Source organism: Aotus nancymaae, unplaced genomic scaffold (assembly GCF_030222135.1).
Source record: "Aotus nancymaae isolate 86718 unplaced genomic scaffold, 86718_ANA_hifiasm-v0.15.2.pri h1tg000009l, whole genome shotgun sequence".
In the NCBI taxonomy this organism is placed as follows: domain Eukaryota; kingdom Metazoa; phylum Chordata; class Mammalia; order Primates; family Aotidae; genus Aotus; species Aotus nancymaae.
Window position 1 is genome coordinate 3460107 of NW_026988420.1, and position 20393 is coordinate 3480499.

The following is a 20393-nucleotide window of genomic DNA, read 5'->3' on the forward strand; positions in this document are numbered from 1 at the left end:
ATCCTACCTAACTCATTTTATGAGACCATCATCATCCTGATACCAAAACCTGGCAGAGACACAACTAAAAAAGAAAATGTCAGGCCAATATCCATGATGAACATTGATGCAAAAATCTTCAATAAAACACTGGCAAACTGAATCTAACAGCACATCAAAAAGCTTATCCATCATGATTAAGCTGGCTTCATCCCAGGGATGCAATGCTGGTTCAACATACACAAACCTATAAATGTAATCCATCACATAAACAGAACCAAAGACAAAAATCACATGCTTATCTCAATAGATGCAGAGAAGGCCTTCAATAAAATTCAACAGCACTTTATGCTAAAAACCCTCAATAAACTAGGTATCGATGGATCATATCTCAAAATAACAAGAGCTATTTATGACAAACCCACAGCTAATATCATACTGAATGGGCAAAAACTGGAAGCATTCCCTTTGAAAACGGGCACAAGACAAGGACGCCCTCTCTCACCACTCCTATTCAACATAGTAAACAGAAAGAAAATAAAGGATATTCAAATAGAAAGAGAGGATGTCAAATTGTCCCTGTTTGCAGATGGTATGATTGCATATTTAGAAAACCCCATCATCTCAGTCCAAAATCTCCTTAAGCTGATAAGCAACTTCAGCAAAGTGTAAGGGTACAAAATCAATGTGCAAAAATCGCAAGCATTTCTATACACCAATAACAGACAGAGAGCCAAATCAAGAGCAAACTCCCATTCACAATTGCTACGAAGAGAATACAATATCTAGGAATACAACTAACAAGGTATGTGAAGGACCTCTGCAAGGAGAACTACAAACCACTGCCCAAAAAAATAAGCGAGGACACAAACAGATGGAAAAACATTTCATGCTCCTGGCTAGGAAGAATCAATATCATGAAAATGGCCATACTGCCCAAAGTAATTTATAGATTCAATGCTATCCCCATCAAGCTACCAATGACTTTCTTCACAGAATTAGAAAAAAAACCACCTTAAATTGCATATGGAACCAAAAAAGAGCCCATATAGCCAAGACAATCCCAAGCAAACAACAACAACAACAACAACAACAACAACAACAAAAACCTAAGCTGGCGGTATCATGCTACCTGACTTCAAACTATACTACAAGACTACTGTACTCAAAACAGCATGGTCCTGGTACCAAAACAGAGATATAGACCAATGGAATCAAACAGAATCCTCAGAAAGAACACCACACAACTACAACCATCTGATCTTTGACAAACCAGACAAAAACAAGCAAGGGGGAAAGATCCCCTATTTAATAAATGGTGCTGGGAAAACTGGCTAGCCATATGCAGAAAGCTGAACCTGGATCCCTTCCTTATACCTGATATAAAAATTAACTCTAGATGGATTAAAGATTTAAGTATAAGGCCTAACACCATAAAAACTCTAGAAGAAAACCTAGGCAATATCATTCAGGACATAGGCAGGGGCAAGAACTTCATGACTAAAATACAAAAGCAATGGCAACAAAAGCCAAAATAGACAAAGGGGATCTATTTAAACCTAAGAGCTTCTGCACAGCAAAAGAAACTATCGAAGAGTGAACCAGCAACCAACAGAATGGGAAAAAGTTTTTTGCAATCTACCCATCAGACAAAAAGCTAATATCCAGAATCTATGGAGAACTTAAATAAATTTACAAGGAAAAAACTACTCCATCAAAAAGTGGGCAAAGGATATGAACAGACACTTTTCAAAAGAAGACTTATGCAGCTAAAAAACATATGAAAAGAAGCTCATCATCAATGGTCATTAGAGAAATGAGAGTCAAAACTACATTGAGATACCACTTCACGCCATTTAGAATAGTGATCATTAAAAAATCAGGAGACAACAGATGCTGGAGAGAATGTGGAAAAATAGGAACGCTTTTACGTTGTTGGTGGGAGTGTAAATTAATTCAACCATTGTGGAAGACAGTGTGGCTATTCCTTAAGGATCTAGAAATAGAAATACCATTTTACCGAGCAATCCCGTTACTGGGTCTATACCCAAAGGATTATAAATCATTATATTATAAAGACACATGCACACATATGTTTATTGCAGCACTGTTCACAATAGCAAAGACTTGGAACCAACCCAAATGCCCATCAAGGATAGACTGGATAAAGAAAATGTGGCACATACACACCATGGAATACTATGCAGTCATGAAAAAAGATGAGTTAATGTTCTTTGCAGGGACATGGATGAACCTGGAAACCATCATTCTCAGCAAACTGACACAAGAACAGAAAACCAAACACCACATGTTCTCATTCATAATTGGGTGTTATACAATAAGAACACATGGACACAAGGAGGAGAACATCACACACCAGCGCCTGCGGGGTGGGAAGCTAGGGGAGGAATAGCAGGGTGTGGGGAATTGTGGGGGATAGCATTAGGAGAAATACCTAATGTAAATGATGGGGTGATGGATGCAGCAAACCACCACTGTGACACGTGTATACCTATGTAACAAACTTGCACAATCTGCACAGGTACCCCAGAACTTAAAGATAAATAAATAAATAAAGTGGGCGAAGAAAAATAATATTACGGATTCGTTTTTAATCTTTATGAAGTAAAATAAATGTAGTGTGCTTTGAATGTGAAGAAATTAAATACAATCACTCCTTTACCTTGCTTCAAGCTTGTTTCTGTGGAGAAGACCATCGCATCTTTATGCTACACTGCAATGTAACATATGTTCTTTATAACATACAAATTGGCTCTGAAATATTGAAATTCAAAATACTAATCTACTATTTGTCTCTGATAAATTGTCTGAATATTATCTAATTTTTAAGTGCTGCATGCCTAAAAATTTTTCTTGTCATGAGTTACACTTCATATTCCAATTATCTTATATTGAGCTAGAAAGCAGATCTGGGCAACTCTGTTTAAATCAAAGGAGATCAATACAAGGAACCGTGGTTTCTGAGAATGGAGGATCTGCACCAAGGAAAAAATCAGCCCCCGTGTCAACCAGCCAGCAGTTGGAAAGTGGATCTTCAAACTGAAAGACGATGACTTAACTTGGTTTCCACTGAGGAAAGCTGATAGCCTTACTTAAACTTCTCCTTCCTAGATGGTGAACATTTATAAGTGATTCTATACATTATAATGAGTTAATATAATGCATGAGGCCAAGTACAGTGGCTCACACCTGTAATCCCAGCACTTTAGGAGGACAAGGCAGACAGATCACCTGAGGTCAAGAGTTCAAGACCAGCCTGACCAACATAGAGAAACCTCATCTCTACTAAAAATACAAAATTAGCCAGGTATGGTGGCACAGGCCTGTAATCCCAGCTACTCAGGAGGCTGAGGCAAAATAATCGCTTGAACCTGGGAGGTGGAGGTTGCAGTGAGCCGAGATTATGCCATTGCACTCCAGCCTGGGCAACAAAGAGTGAAACTCCGTCTCAAAAAAAAAAAAAAAAATGCACTAAATGGAAAATTACGTCAGTAAATCCTGTGACCAAAATTTGAATAAAATGGGACTAAAGAGGGAGCCATTGGCTAAGAGACTAAAGATTTGAATGGAGAAAAATAAATAAACGGTGTCTTGTAAGCCTGACTTCCCATAATATCTTAGCATCAGTAAGGTATGAGCTGGCCATAGGCACCTTTGAGACACACAAGGTGAGGTTAAAGATGTTCCACCACATCCAATTTTATTATGACATAAGACAACTGGTAATATGCAACATGACTGAAAACACCTTCTAATTAAATTTGATTTGGTCCTGGCATAAGAATAAACATAGATAAACATATTAGAATTGGTAATCTAAATATAAACCTGTAAATTTACAGTTAATTGATTTTTCACAAGGTTAATGAAACAATTAAATGGAGAAAAAATCATCTTTTCAACAAATGGTGCTGGGACAACTAGATATCCATATGCAAAAAAAATAAAGTTGGACTCTTACACATACCATATCTAAAAATTACCTCAAAACAAAACAGCTAAATGCAAGAGCTAAAACTATAAAACTCTCAGTAAAAAAGCACTGGCCTAAATCTTTGTGACTGCATTTGGCAGTGTTTTCTTAGCTATAATATCAAAAGAAGAAATAGGAAATTGAAAACTGTTGATCATGAAAGGGCAGTCTCAAAAAAGTGAAAAGGCAAGCCACTGAGTAGAAGAAAACATTTGAAAAGCATATATCTAAGAAAGGACTCATTATCTAGGATGTATTTTTAAAAACCTTTATAATTCAGAAATAACAAGGTAACCCAATTAAAAAATGGGCAAAGAATTGTAATAAACACTTCTGCAAAGAAGATATACACTCCTGGCCAACATGGTGAAACCCCGTCTCTACTGAAAATACAAAAGAATTAGCTGGGTGTGGTGGCACACGCCTGTAATCCCAGCTACTTGGGAGGCTGAGGCAGGAGAATTACTTGAATACGGGAGGCAGAGGTTGCAGTGAGCCAAGGTCGCACCACTGCAGTCCAGCCTGGTGGCTGGTGAAGGAGTGAGACTCTGTCTCAAAGAAAAAAAAAGAGGATATACACATGGTTAATAAGCACATAAAAGATGCTTAATGCAATTAGTCATTAAGGAAATATAAATCAAAACCATCATGTGATACCACTTCACACCGTGAGGATGAAATCTTTGTTCAATGAAAAACATAGAAAATTAGTGTTACCAAGGATGTGGAGAAACTAAAACCCTTACACAATGCTGCTGGGAATGTGAAATGGTGAAGCCACTTTGGAAAACACACTGGCAGCTCCTCAAAAGGTGAAGCATGAAGTTGCCATATGAACCAGAAATTCGAGTCCTAAGTATATACTAAAAAAGAAACATATGCAAACACAAAAACTTGTATGTAAAAGTTCAAAGCGGCATTATTAACAAGACCTAAAAAGTAAAACTAACCCAAAGGTCCACCAACTGAAGAATGGATAAATAAAACATTTGGTGTATCTGTACAATGGGATATTACTCAGCAATAAGAAGACATTAAGTACTGATACCTGCTACGATATAGATGAAGCTTTAAAAAGTCATGTTAAGTTAAAGAAGCCAGTCACAATAAACCACACATTGTGAATCAATTGATATGAAATGTTCAAAATAGAAAACAGATTGATACAAAGAAGGAGGATGGTTCCTTAGGGCTGAGGGAGGAAGGATAAGCCAGTGGGGATGGCTAAATAATGTGGGGTTTCTTTTTAGGGTAATGAAACTGTTCTAAAATTGATTGTGATGATTGCATAACTCTGTGAAAAACTAAAAGTCAATGAATTGTGTACTTTAAATGAGTGAATTGCATGTTGTGTTAATTATATCTCAATAAACTTCTTACCCTCCAAGTTTATTTCCTGCTAGTGATCTGGAGTCATGCAACAGTGTATTGCTTGGTTTCAGATCATTGGCCATGGTTCGAGGCATAAGAGAATTAACAGCATGTCCTTTTTATTTAAAAAAAGTAATATATTGGCCAGGTGTGGTGGCTCACACCTGTAATTTCAGTACTTTGAGAGGTCAATGCAGGCAGATTGCCGAGCTCAGGAGTTCAAGACAAGCCTGGACAACACAGTGAAACCCTATCTTACTAAAATACAAAAAAAAATTAGCCAGATGTGGCAGCATGAGCATTGTAGACCCAGCTACTTGGGAGGCTGAGGCAGAAGAACTGCTTGAACCCAGGAGGCAGAGGTTGCAGTGAGCTGACAGCATGCCACTGCACTCCAGCCTGGGTGACAGAGTAAGAGTACATCTCAAGAAAAAGAAAGAAAAAGTTATATATATATAGAGAGAGAGAGGGTGGGGGGGGGGGAAGAGACAGGGAGAGAGAAAGAGTGAGAGAGAGAAAGAGAGAGAGAGAGAGAGGGAGGAAACCCAGGCATCTGGGATCAACTCCCCCTTGACTGCATTTCAATAGAAGAAAAGGCTGGTCCACCAGTGCCTCCTGACTCACCTTCCTGTAAATAACAGGCTTGGTATTGGGGAAACTCTCTGGAAGACACTGTTTTTAATTAAAACAAGATCAAACCCCCAACACACTCCTCCATCTGGAGACCAAAGCTTTTCACATGTGATTCCTAAAACTAAACCCGAAACCTTCTCACTGTAAACCAGAAACCTTTTTGCATGTGATTCCTAAAACTGTAAACCTGAAACCCCTTCATATGTGATTTCTAAGGCTGTAAACCTAAGATTCTTCCATGTGTAATATCTAGTGTATAAGCCTATATAAAGGCAGAAACTTCCTTTGTTGGACCAGCCGAGTTTAGACAAATTATTATTCAACTCTCGGCCGTAATAAACCCTTCCCTTCCCTATTCAGTGTTTGAGAGTTCTGTTTCTCGTGGCTGCTCCTGCTATAATACATGTATATATAAAAACTGTCCTTTCCATTAGTATCAAGTCTGTAAAATGTTAAAAAAATATATATCTTCTTTTCACTGCTTAAAGCACTGACAGATTTATATTGAGGATTAAATTCTGACCATTTTTTCTTTTGCCCCAATTCTTTTGCCTGGGGAGTCACACCTTACAAACTATAAAATCTCACCAATGAGTTTTATTAACTCATATTAATGGTTAACTTTTCAAGCTGACTCTGTACAGCATCACAGATAGCAGATGCTGAGGGAAATCAAAATAATTTACCCCCAAATGTATTTATTTGACACAATTTGAAAAGGCTGCCACAGGGTCAAGAGATTAAAATGGCCCTACAAAGCTGTCTTCTCTGGGAAATTTGCATCCGTAAAAAGTCTCTATTAATGTAACCAGATCTCTCCACTTCTATGCATTCCCAGACTAGGGGAGATTATCTAAGAGCCTGACATATATAAAGTCTGAAAAGATATATTTACCATCTATTCTCTCTGATGGCTGCAGGCTATGAGGCTTCATCTACACAATAAACACCTTGGCCTCCATGATCCCCTCATTTTAATTAGGCATTTCTTTCTACAGATTTCAAGTTTTAGACAATAGCTTAACTCTACCAACTGTCACCTAAAGAATCTCTAAAACCCACCTATGACTTGTAAGCCCCTCCCCTTCTATATGCCCCCCCTTTTTGAGCTGAACCAGTGTATGCCTTCCTCATATTGACTTGTGATTTTCCTACAATTTCTGTCCCCTGGAAATGTGTAAAACCAAATTGTAACTCGTTTCTCAGGATCTCTTGAGGTTGTGTAACCCAGGGCCACAGTCACTTATACTGGCTTAGAATAATCCTCTGTAAACTTGTTTGACAGAATTTGGATTTTTCCATTCATCAATATTTCCCCAAATTAAGTGACTTTTTAAATCCCAAGACTGACCAGAAATTACCTTATGTTTTAGCTTCTTAATCAGAATATCCATTTTCAATTGATCTGTTAAATCTCCATGGAAACCCAACTCTTCATTTCCAAATTCATTTAACATATATTTTGTCATTTCCAGGAATTTCTTATATCTGCAGAAATGTAATGAATTAGTAAATCAAGTATTTTTAAGAGGAAATACTAAATAATTTTTAAACAGATACTATATTGTAGCATATAAAAGGAATATATAAAATATAAATTATGATCCTCTCATTTGTTTCAACTGAACATAGTTTTAAAACATTCTAATAAAGTCTTAGATGTATAATATGAAGAAAACTTTTATTATGTAAATGGCAGATAGAGTGATATTGTATCATACACAGATTTTATAAACTGTGTATACATTTTAGTATGTTAAGATAAAATAATCTATTACTAAATATTAGCCATAACTCAGAGATGAGTATCCAAGATGAAAATGTAAAACATACAGGTTTGAAAAAGACACAAAAACAAATTTTGATAACTGTTGACCACAGTCTTTAAGAAGAAAAGGAAGTATACACAAAAAGCATCAAGGAGATCATTCAAACTGTTAAGGATGAGCCCTGCTGCCTCAGAAAACCCCTCTGTGCAGGCTGACCCCACCCCTCTCTGATTGCTCTGCAGCTGCATTCCTGAACCCCTCCCTAGGTGCCACATTAAGGCTGCTAGACGTGCTACAATTAAGCAAAGCCTAATTACAGCTATGGGGGTAGCACCGCAGCTCGAGGGATGACAGGGAAAACATATGGTTATCTATACTCGTAAATTCCTGTTTGACACATATCTGTAAGAAATCCTGGTTTCGGTCTTTTCTTTAATGACTGCCACCACGAAAGTCACAGGATGATGTATTGTAGGTCTACTGAAAGTTAAAAAACTAGCTCTGTTACCTGAAACCCCCTTGCGTCCCCCTCACCCCATATAAACCACTCCTTCTGTAAACTCAGAACTGCTGCCTCCTTTGAGCAGCCCGGCAGCGTAAGAAAACTTTCTTGGCCGGGCGCTGGTGGCTCACGCCTATAATCCCAGCACTTTGGGAGGTGGCTCACGCCTATAATCCCAGCACTTTGGGAGACGAGACGAGTGGATCACGAGGTCAAGAGATCGAGACCATACTGGCCAATATGGTGAAATCCCGTCTCTACTAAAAATGCAAAAATGAGCTGGGCGTGGTGGCGTTCGCCTGTAGTCCCAGCTACTCAGGAGGCTGAGGCAGGAGAATTGCTTGAACCCAGGAGGCGGAGGTTGCGGTGAGCCGAGATCGCGCCATTGCACTCCAGCCTGAGTAACAAGAGCGAAACTCCGTCTCAAAAAAAAAAAAAAAAAAAAAAGGAAAGAAAACTTTCTTGCCTGACTTTGGGTCTATTCTCCTTTCTCTCGGTTACCCTTACACAAACTACAAAAAGAAACAGCTAAGAGGGCCGGGCGCAGTGGCTCACGCCTGTAATCCCAGCACTTTGCGAGGCCGAGGCGGGTGGATCACGAGGTCAAGAGATCGAGACCATCCTGGTCAACATGGTGAAACCCCGTCTCTACTAAAAATACAAAAAATTAGCTGGGCATGGTGGCGCGCGCCTGTAATCCCAGCTACTCGGGAGGCTGAGGCAAGAGAATTGCCTGAACCCAGGAAACGGAGGTTGCGGAGAGCCGAGATCGCGCCATTGCACTCCAGCCTGGGTAACAAGAGCGAAACTCCATCTCAAAAACAAACAAACAAAAAAGAAACAGATAAGAAAACATTTTTGATGTCCGAGTTGAGGGGAAAAAGAAATAGGCAGTTTTAGAAGAAAGAAAATGAGCATAGAGATGTGTGAAGACTTAAAGACTGCTTGAAGAACAGATCTAGAGATCTTTGCTGACACTACCAACAAAATGAAAGAAATACAAAACCGTGTCCAGAAAGGCTATGACAGAAAAATGTTGATTAGAATCAGCAAATGAACTCAAGTACTCAGCAAACATAGAAAAGTAGCTGTGTTGGTGACTTCAAAGACACATTCCATTTTTCATCTGTGATAAAATCATGATTACTCATTTTACTCTTTTAAGTTATACATATTAATATCCCGGCTACTTGGGAGGCTGAGGCAGGAGAATTGCCTGAACCCGGGAGGCAGAGGTTGCAGTGAGCTGGCAGCATGTCACTGCACTCCATAAAGAGAAACGTTATTTCTCTTGAAATAAAGTTTATTTGTGTGAAACAGAAGTTTAATAACACATATACCTCATGTATATAAGGAAGGTACCCATAGAAAATGTGTAAATTTCCATGATAGGTTTTATATCTTAAAAAGAGAAAGAAGCAGAAAGAAAATACAAGGAAAATAGCAAAATAAATTTTGATGTTGTTAAATAATGAATGACACAGATAGGTCTTCTTCAAAGAATTTGAATACAGCAGAGGAGGATACTACCAAAGGAAGGAAAAAATAACAAAGACAGCAAAAATATCTTCAAAAACAAAATTCACACTAGATGATAAAGATTCAGTTGACATTATATGTACAAGGCTTTGTCATTATCGTTTTCAAAATCATTAAAGAATAAATGTAATATTTTGATATTCAAAAATAGGTTGCATTATGAATTTCTAAAATAAATGTTAAAATAGAATTTATAAAAATGCAGTAATAAAATGAATTTGTATCTAGGTTTTGACAAAGTAAAAGTATAGTTAAATCAATTAATGTATGATTAAAATGTTCTACAATATTAATACCATACCCAGTTCTCTCTTTTTCTACTTCATTATTTTTCTTTCTTATTTGATCCACATTATTCTTCAGACATGATATTAACACAGAAAGTTTTCTTAATTCTTCCTTTTCTTTCTCAGACTTGAAAAAAACATAGTTTTTAAAAGTATTTTTAAAAATATAGAGACATACTCTTCTATCTTAAAAAAATAGTATTTCTTATAAGTTTTTGAATAATATGTATTTAGTCAGGTGTGTAAAGTGCATTTTATAAACCTGCTGCCAATAAAGACAGAATTTAATAACAATCACTTTTCTTAAAACAGCTAAAAATGATTCATACTTTTCTTATTAACTTTTCTGATATTTAAACTGCCAATAATTTTTGTTAAGAAGAGAGGGGGTTTGAGCATAAAATACTAAGTTTAGCAGAAAAAAATTAAGAGTAGTTATATTTGCATTTTAGTTTTCAAAGATGCCCTAGAAACACTGTCATCAACACTTCAACATATCCCAGGTTGTGTTAAATTACATCTTACTAAGACAATTTTTAGAAAACTCTCATCTGGTTCCCATTACATTTTTGATCCTCATCTGTCTTCAGGATGAGCTAAATACCCTCATTCTCTGTAAGTATTCACCCATGGTTTCAGCTTTTCCTTTTCTCTTAACCATTTCCCTTTAAATAAAGTTTAATTCCTCTCTACAACAAACAAAAACATAACTTCTGTCTAATTTTTGTGGCTTTTCTATATCCTGTTTCTCCTCTTCCATTGAACTTTATAACACATAGTCTCATCTAGAGATCAATTTTTCATCACTTGTCTTATTTTACATTGAAATCTGATTTTTAATCCTGTAATTCCAATTAAAAATCTGACAGTCATCAAGGACTTTATCTTGCTTTACTAGAGAGCAACTGTGAGCAGTGACCAAACCCTCCCATCTCTTCCTCTGACCCCACCTCATTTCCAAATGCAGCAACCTATGATATTCAGTTCTATCGCTTTCTGTTGCTCTTTTAAAATTATCCCAGAGCTCCTTAAATCTTAAAACTCTCATTCAGATTTCCTAATCTACATTTCCAGCTCTGACCTTTTTCCTGAGGCCTCTCCCGTCTAGTACAGTTCTTGTAGACAATATTCTCAACTGCACGCGCATCCATTGCAACTTGGTGCAGATTACTTTTGCAGATAGTGAATCTCATACATTTTATATTGATTCTTATTGATGTTATTTTGAGTGTAGTGTTATTTTCTAATCTTAGGAAGGACAGCCTCACCCTTACGATATTGACCAGCATACATTGTCCTTTTTTCTTTTATAATGCAAAACTTTCCCATGAGAACCAAATTATTAATTGTTTGCCTGTTTTTTTTTTTTTTGCTTGTTTGTTTTTTTAAGAATTTCCTTCTACATAGAGATATGGCATAATAAAAGTCTTGTTCTAAAGTTTCTTTCAGGATGACACTCAACTATATCATTGGGAAGCTCCAGTCAAGTAGAGGTTTCCCTTCAGCCCAATAGAGATTCTTCATCTCAAAATTGTGTTCACTAAATATCTTAATACAAGTAGTCTCTGGCTTAGGAATTCATGAAATAAGAACATTCTGGAGAAGTTAGAGGCTATTAATTGAGAGAGTTGAAAGCTGTCCCTTATTACATTTTTTTATACCCATGGTAGGTATCAAAGTGGCTAATAACACTATGCCTGATTTCTAAATAAATTCTGTGGAAATCTATACAGAATTGTTTGTTTATTTCATGAGACAGTGTCACTGTCACCCAGGTTGAAGTGCAGTGGCCTGATCACTGCTCACTGAGGCCTTGATCTCTCAAGTTCAAGTGACCTTCCTACCACAGCCTGAAAATACAGGCATGCACCACCATGCCTCAGCTAACTGTTTAAAAAAAAATTTTTTTTGTAGACAGGGTCTCACTATATTGCTGTGGATGGTCTCAAACTCCTGGGCTCAAGCAATCCTCCTGCCTCAGCCTTCCAAAATGCTGGGATTACTGACATAAGCCATCTCACCCAACCAGGTATTGCATGGAATGATTTGAGAAGCCATATCTACACAGCAGCCAGAAGGCCTGGATCTGAATCCCAGCTTCACCAGATATGAGCTGTGTGACCTTGGGCAAATTAGCTTTCTGTGTCTCTGGTCCTTTATCTGAAATGGAGAGAATAATATCATCTACTTCACTGGGATGTTGGGAAGATTAAACTGGGGGTGAACATGAAGCACTTAGAAGAGTACATGGTACATAGTGAACTACAGATAATATTTGCTATTAGCATGATAATTTTTATTGTATATCTTAACACAATTGTATATGTAAGACAGGTGGCATGCCAATGGAAGTGGTCTCCTATAGCTGCACTGAATCCTTCTTCTCACCACTGAGAGTGGCAGCAAATGGAGGCATATAATTCATAATTTACTTTTCTCTCTGTATGACTCAGTAGGCAATGACCATGTATCTCCTACAATGTAAATAGCACTTCCTGGATTGAATAGTACATAACTGACATGACCAGCAGAGACAGGCTATGCCACTGAGCTGAAAACCCTGAACTCTATTGATAAACTAAGGCTCCTGAATCAATTCCCTCTGAGCAACTGTTGCTGTGGTGGTTCCTTCATGAGCACTCTGCTGAGCATTCAGATTGAGAAGCTGTGCTATCCTTTATCAGACAAGCTACAGTCAGAACTGCTCAGCTGACAAACTGGTAGCAGTCAAGAAATACAGTTGGCTACATAGTGAGGGAAGGCCAATTTAGATTCTTTTCCATAGTGAGAAAAACATAAACATTTGATCGAATGATTCTTCTCTATTAGATAAATTGGTTTAGATTTTATATTTAATTGCTAAAATTACATTTAGAATATAAAACTTACTGTGTCAAGGTCTCAAAGAAGAAATAATTGCTGTGGTGTATTTAATTGTATGCTAAAATCTTCCAAGCTAAAATCTTTTCAATTTATACAAGGATAGATGGTATACTTATTATATATTATTCCCCCATTAAGTAAATTTATGATGAGATGAAATTATCTTCCATAAAAAAGTCATGTAAAATTAAGGACTAAGTTGTTCTGCACAGACTAGACAACAATTGCTAACACATAAGATCAATGAGAGTCAGAACAGTCAAAGAAAACTTCAGGAAAAAAGGAAATTGTCTACTGAATGAATGAGGCTAGATGAACAGAAACTGAGAAGGCAGAAAGGATAGCACGAGTGATATCTATCATGCTATGGTGACAGACAGGTGATAAAGTCCAATGGCAGGGAAATAAAAACATATGTCCACTTAATAACCTGTAAATGAATGTTCATGCGGTATTTTTCATAATAGCTATAATGTGGAAACCAACCTAAAGGCCTATCAACTGATGAATGAATGGAAAACCAGTGTAGCCATGAAATAGAATATTATTCAACAATAAGAAGAAACAAACTACCAATATGTGCCAAAACATGAATTCTGAAAACATTATGCTGAGTGAGCCAGTCATAAAAGACTACGCATTGTATAACTCTATGAATATGAAACATGCAGAACAGGCAAACCTATGGAGATAAAAGTAGATGGTGGTTGCTTACGACAGGGGTAGGTGAAGGGACATGGAGGAAGGTTGTAGTCATGCCTAGGAAATGTAAGGTTGCTTTTAGGGGTGATGAAAATGTTCTCATGAATATACTAGCAGATCCTGAGTTGTATATTTTAAATGGATGAACGGTCTGATATGTGAATTGTATCTCAGTGAAACTGTTTTTAAAATCCAATGACAGGATCAAGATAATTTTCTCAATTCTCAATTTTTGATGTACATACTATATCAGATCTAAATATTTTTACACTTTTATAGTATATTTTAAATAACAGGCAAAAAAAGAAAATGCCTAGTTTATAAATTAACCTAAAACATGTATACTTCAAAGAACAGTATAATGGCCTTTCTGTACAAATTAACTATGAAATAAATAGACACAGTTTCTGTGTCCATTCATAAAAGTTAAGAAATAAGACAATTTTCTGAAACATTCCATTAAACAGTCTCCTCTGGTTTAATCAGGCCTGCATCATCATAGCAATGTGAAAATTACTTTAAAATACTGTTTAACAGGAAAAAAAGTTAATTGTCTGTAAGGAATGATGCATAATTCTCAACTTTTCCAAGGGTACATATTAAAAGAGAAAGGGTATGCAATGATTTTTCAATGGTAGAAGGTAAGTCACAATATAAAAAAGTCAGTACATTATAAAGATAGTAAAATGGTAATAATTAATTATAATGAAAATAAGAAATCAAGCTTCTGTCAAAATTAGTATCCTAAAACATGTTATAGAATTCAACCAGCTACAGAATAACTGCTGATATGTTAAATTCTGTACGTACTTGACTTTCTACTTGAAATAGTTTCTTCTTTGAAGACTGTGTCTCATCCAAATTAATGTGACAACATGATGTTCCTTCCAGTGGCGACTCTAACATAGTTAAATTTTTTAGGATATCAGCCAGTTCTTGTTGAAGTTGTCTCACAATCACCTGATAAAAATATTTTGTTACTCATTTTATAAATTACCTTATTATTAAATTATGTTAATAATATTTAATTCTAACACACATACTTTGAAAATTATCACCACACACATCAATTCACCTTCTTTTCATCACATGTACACATTTTTATTTATTACTGAATTCAGTGAGAGCAGAATGTGTTGTCTTCCTGCCAAATTGGCATTCTCTTACTTACACAACAGATTCATCCCACTATTCAATCATCTTAGAAGCTCAATTTAACCTCAGATTCCTAACATTCAATCACCTGTTTAAATCCTTCCAACAGATTCCTATCTCAGAACAAAAGTAAAATTCCGATGGCCTTTGAGGCCCTAGGTGAACAGGCCTCTACCTCCCTCTCTGACCTCAAGCTCCTACAGCTCCCTCCTGTACTCACTCCGTTCTTACTGCACATAAAGCCTGCCACCCCTCATTAATCTGAAAATGGGGATCTAATGCCCAACTCATAAATCACAGGCAGCTACAAATATCCTTGTACTGGACAAAGTTACACTCAAATGATAGTTACTGAGCCTTGAAATAAAAATTATGAGCTAATTATTAATACAAATATTCCAAGTAAATTATAAATACCAGTGGGAAGGCTAAATCAAATATGGTTTTGCTAAAATTTACCATATTTATCCTAAACTATGATTTTATAACAAGCAGCTGCCTTTAAAACCTTATATGCTCATAAAAATACACAATCTGGGACTGACATATTTTCAGATTTAAGTCAAATTCATATGAATAAAATCAAAGCTACACCAACTAAAATATATTTTTAAAAACTCCTTAAAGAAAAGTATTACAAGACACAGCAATACACTTCAGTTCATCTGGGAAATCTAGAATTAAGTGTCGAAGAAAATCACTTAATTAAATCTTAATTTGAAAATACTCATTTCAGTGGCAAGCATTTTCATTTATCTGCTTCGTCATTGTCTTAACATATGGCAACATAAAGATGTTAAAATTATTATTTCAGCAGTACAGGACTATCTACCTTAAAGTATGACTCTATGTCTATTAAAAATTTCCTGGGTGACACAACATCTTTACTCAAAGTAAATTATCTCTCAACTCTACCTTTTATTTCCTGGAAACAATGTATGTTGTTAAGCTGATATAGTAAACACATTCTTCTTTTCTTTTTTTTTTTTTTTGGATTTTTATTAAATCAGCTTTGTTGAAATATAATTTACATATGATAGAATGTATTATTTCATAAAGATAGAAGAAAACATAAGTTAGAAGATTTTTAGTAAATTGAGTTGGGCAGCCATCTTTACAATCCAACTTTAGAGGCTTCCCATCACTGCAAGATCCCTCACACCCATTAGCAGTCACTACCAGCTTCCAGCCCCAGCCCTATGCAAACAATCATCTACTTTCTGTCTCTATGCATTTATATTTTCTGGATGTTTCATGTAAATGCAATTTTTTTTTTATTTATTTTTATATTTTACTAGGTTCAACATGTATCCAAAACCAAATGTTTAAATGTTCTTTCCAGAAATTTGAAAGTATTTATCTTTCTTGATACTTACTTCTCTTTCTCCTTTCTCTTTCTCATGTTGAAACAGACGTTCTTCTAAATGATTACATTTTTTCATTAACATCTCATTTTTTTCTTCTAGCAGAAAACCTTCCTTTCCATTCTCAATAATGCCTCCTTCGATATTAATTACTGTCCCTCTATTATTCTCTTTCTGAAGAGCATCACCTAGTTGCGGTTTGTACCACAGGTTTTTACGTTGTAGTTCACATATTCTCTCTTCTACAAGATTCTGCTTTCCAGTGGATTTATTCACGTTAACTTCTGCATTTTGATACATCTCTTTCATTTTCTTTAGTAGCTGCTCTGTTTCGCTTAGGTCCTTTTGTACAGTTTCTAAAGCCAATGTCTTTTGTCTGATAGTACCTTTTATCTTAGGGAGCTTGTCTTTTAAGGTATTGAATGCAATTTGCATTTTAGGAAGTTGTTCCCTATGAAACTCATACTTGTCTTTTACTTCAGAAATATCACTCAATTTTACTTGTACAGAAACATCTTGTGTTCTCTGTAAAGAAAGTTTGAGGTCTCTTTCTGTTTTCACCCTTTGATTGTGTTCACTTAAAGCAGCAGCCAGTCTAGACCGATAGGATTCAATTTCGGCTTCTAGTCTTCCTTCGTTTTTGGTTTTCTTCTCCAGTTCAGAATTGAGCCTTGTGATTTCAGCTTTCAGATCATTATCAAGCTCAGCATTTCTTTCTTTAATAATTTTAATGTTCTCAAAATATTTATTTTCTTTTTTGAGGCTGTCCTTTTTGATTGTGTCCATTTCCTGTCTGAGTATAGCAATCTCTCTCTTCAAAATGCCATATTCATGCATAAGATCTATCATTTTTTCATGATCATGAAAATCCTAAATAAAACAAAAGAACATTTTAGCTAGTACTCAATAAAATAACATATCATGATTATCTCTGAAGTTAAATAATAACCTGCACATCCACACACTGAAAAGATTAAATGGATATTTAACAGGAGAAAAAGTTGAAGCAAAACTTTGAACCTTATAGAGCATAAATTCCAAAAAGTTCAAACATTTATTTGAAGTCAATAAATTCATAAAAATAAACACACACACACACATGCACACACACACAAACACACACACAAACACACACACCCCCCAGAGAATTTTTAAGACTATCAGAATTGGAAAAACCTTTACCTGAATTAGAACAAACCTAAAAGCATAAATTAAAACATTAACAAATTTGACTAAATTAAAATATCACAAAAAGAAAACTGCATTTACACTTTGATATCTAACCCATACACTACCCTATAGTAAGAGTCTTACCTCACACCTATTTGGACAGATAAAATTTCCCAAAGTTATTGAAGTTCTGTTTCCCTGATAATATTCTATTGCAATTTGACTCTTTGAACAACTTTTTAGTCAGTTATAAGAATTACATTTACTAAATCATAAATCTACACATTGTTCTAGTCACTCCTATATACATTCGCTGATGAACTCTTTTAGTTACCACAGTTTTGGAAAAGCAAGGTTAAAGATATAAGTGAGCGGCAGGATTTTTCCCCAGGGCTTCTGACTCTACTTCTAGTTCTCCACCAGATCACAGTTACTTCTGTGGTGTAAATATATCAGTACGAAAGAAACCTTTTATTTCAAAACACTAATAGTAGATAAGATAAAATTTATAGAGCTCTTCTTAGGATGAGATTATTTGTGATTGCAATTACTTCTGTTTCCTCTTTATAATATTAGAAACAGTAATCAATATGAAATAGGGGAAAGTACAAGGAGCTATTTTACTGGGAACAAAACTTTTATCAATAAGTTATTACTAAGTATACATTATGGTATATTATTGTTTTTAAAAGCTCTTTGTAATAAAATAATATCCTACTTGGATGCCAAGATTTATAATAAATATTAATTATTGTACTTATAAGTGTCATCATTCATTTTTAAAGATGAGATAACATTTCTGGTTTGTTTTAGACCTAAATAGTATTATTAAATCAAGTGGATATTATAAGTAAGGTTGATAAAGTTAAAAATATAGAATTTTTATCAAAGATTGATTTACCTGATTTTGAGTATTTCTTAAGGTCTTCGGTTCCATCTCTAATGACTGAACAGTCAGTTCAAGTTGTTGTTTGGCTTTAACTTCTTCCATATATCGTTCCTGTCCCTTTTCTACCGCTTCCTTAATTGTTTTATACAGCTTATTATCATTACTTTTATCTTCATCTTCTTGTTTTAAGGTGCATCTGCAAATAAAGGCACTTATGTTAAAATTCATTTTGTTAGAAAATAAAAAGTTCATCTTGTGATCTGCCTCTGCATATGTTGTTCATTATCCTAATAAAATTTCTATGTTCTCAAATATTTTTCCTCTGTAATACTCAGATATTTAATTTCTCACTTCAATGTCTTCAAAACAATGAATATATACTTGAAAAGTAGCAAGGAAAGAATATTCTGCTAAGGTTTCTGTTACTAATTACTCTAGTATATATTATAAAAAAGGATGCTGGAGATTACTCAGTAAAGTTACAAGTTGAAAACTACCTTTTAAAATCACACAGTCATATTTACTCCCCCATTAGAATAGATTTTTCACAATTAACTAATTTTTTAAAGTTGCTATTTACTGACAAGTGTATAAGTACACTAGAAATAAATTTTCATCTTTATGAAATATTGCAGGTATCCCTCCAAATGATTTAGTGTAAGATGTAAGATGGCACCTTCAGATGTCTTTCACACAAAATGTATCGCAGATTACTGTAATCCAAGACTAGGCTAATGAGGCTAACATCTGTTACCCCACACTTTTACTATTTCTTTCTTGAGCAATACTTTCAATTCAGCTTGTTATTATATACCTTATAAACAATTTTTAAATCTTTTTGGAACAAGACATGATCTTATATTTAAACAATAAAGAATGGCAAATATTTTTAACATAGAACTTGAAATTTTATCTATGTAGGAAGGATGTGGAATAAACTAATCAGTAATCAATTTTCAATTCAGGTTTTGTTCAATGCATATTAAGAATAAAGTGGTATAAAATTTTTAAAACACTTTCTACATTGAGAAACAGGGCCATTGCTTACTCTGCAGGCTAAATTGTAAATTAATATATACTTTTTTTTTTAGAGATGAGGTCTCACTCTGTCACCCAGGCTGGAGTGCACCGGGGTGATCATAGCTCAAAAAACCCTTAAAAATTTTTGTTTTGATGATTATAAACCTATAGTAATTGGGAAAACAACACTGTGAATAACATAACTAATAAAGAAATAGTATATAGAATACACTATATGTTACTATAAACCTATAGTAATCAAAACAGTGTGATACTGATACAGCTTTAGTCTTCCTTATTCCAAATTTTTAGGACCACAGGTGTTTCAAATTTTAATTTTTTTTTCAATTTTCGAATATTTGCATATACATGATGAGATGTCTTGAATGTGAGACCCGGTTCTAAACATAAAATACACTTACATTTCATATATATATAAGCTGGTATCTAATTCTAACATAACAAGTTAAACTTCTTTGTAGTTTTAACTACTTTTTAAGGAGTAAACACATTTATAACAATATCACTATTACATACCTTTATAAATGTACAAAGATATTAATAGTTCTAACTGAAGTTATTATGTTAGGAGTTGGGCATGAGCCCCGAAGAATACAAAAAATACAAAAGAAAAAAAAAAACTAAAACAAAGCTAAGAATTCTTTACAAGAAAAATATATAGATTCATCATTTTGTTAAGAGTAAGCAGCTAAAACAACAAAGAAGCAATAATTGCTCTCTTCCTGAGAGCAATTATTAAAGAAATTCCTCTTCACCCAAGCTTTAAAAAATAGTTCTACATAGATTCTGTATTAGCCCAGATAACTTAAACAAATTTACAAGAAAAAAACTAATAACCCCATCAAAAAGTGGGCAAAGGATATGAACCAACACTTTTCAAAAGAAGACTTACGCAGCCAACAAACATATGAAAAAAAGTTCATCATCATTGGTCATTACAGAAATGAGAATCGAAACCACATTGAGATACCACCTCATGCCAGTTAGAATGGTGATCATTAAAAAATCAGGAGACAACAGATGCTGGAGAGGATATGGAGAAATAGGAATGTTTTTACACAGTTGTTGGGAGTGTAAATTAACTCGACCATTGTGAAAGACAGTGTGGTGATTCC

At 35.1% G+C, this 20393-nt stretch overlaps 1 protein-coding gene across 4 annotated transcripts in view; it reads right to left on the reverse strand.

The window, feature by feature from the left end:
- Nucleotides 1–20393, reverse strand: part of LOC105709615 (ankyrin repeat domain-containing protein 18B-like) — a 65826-nt gene that overhangs the window by 11790 nt on the left and 33643 nt on the right. For 3 of the 4 annotated variants that reach the window (XM_064373511.1, XM_064373510.1, XM_064373513.1), the window contains 6 exons: nucleotides 18250–18433; nucleotides 16191–17048; nucleotides 14470–14619; nucleotides 10089–10201; nucleotides 7339–7465; nucleotides 4720–4836 (listed from right to left, as the gene is read on the reverse strand). In XM_064373511.1, coding sequence (XP_064229581.1) covers nucleotides 4720–4836; nucleotides 7339–7465; nucleotides 10089–10201; nucleotides 14470–14619; nucleotides 16191–17048; nucleotides 18250–18433 — 1549 coding nt within the window. The remainder of the gene's footprint in view (nucleotides 1–4719; nucleotides 4837–7338; nucleotides 7466–10088; nucleotides 10202–14469; nucleotides 14620–16190; nucleotides 17049–18249; nucleotides 18434–20393) is intronic. The other variant, XM_064373512.1, reaches the window with a different exon arrangement.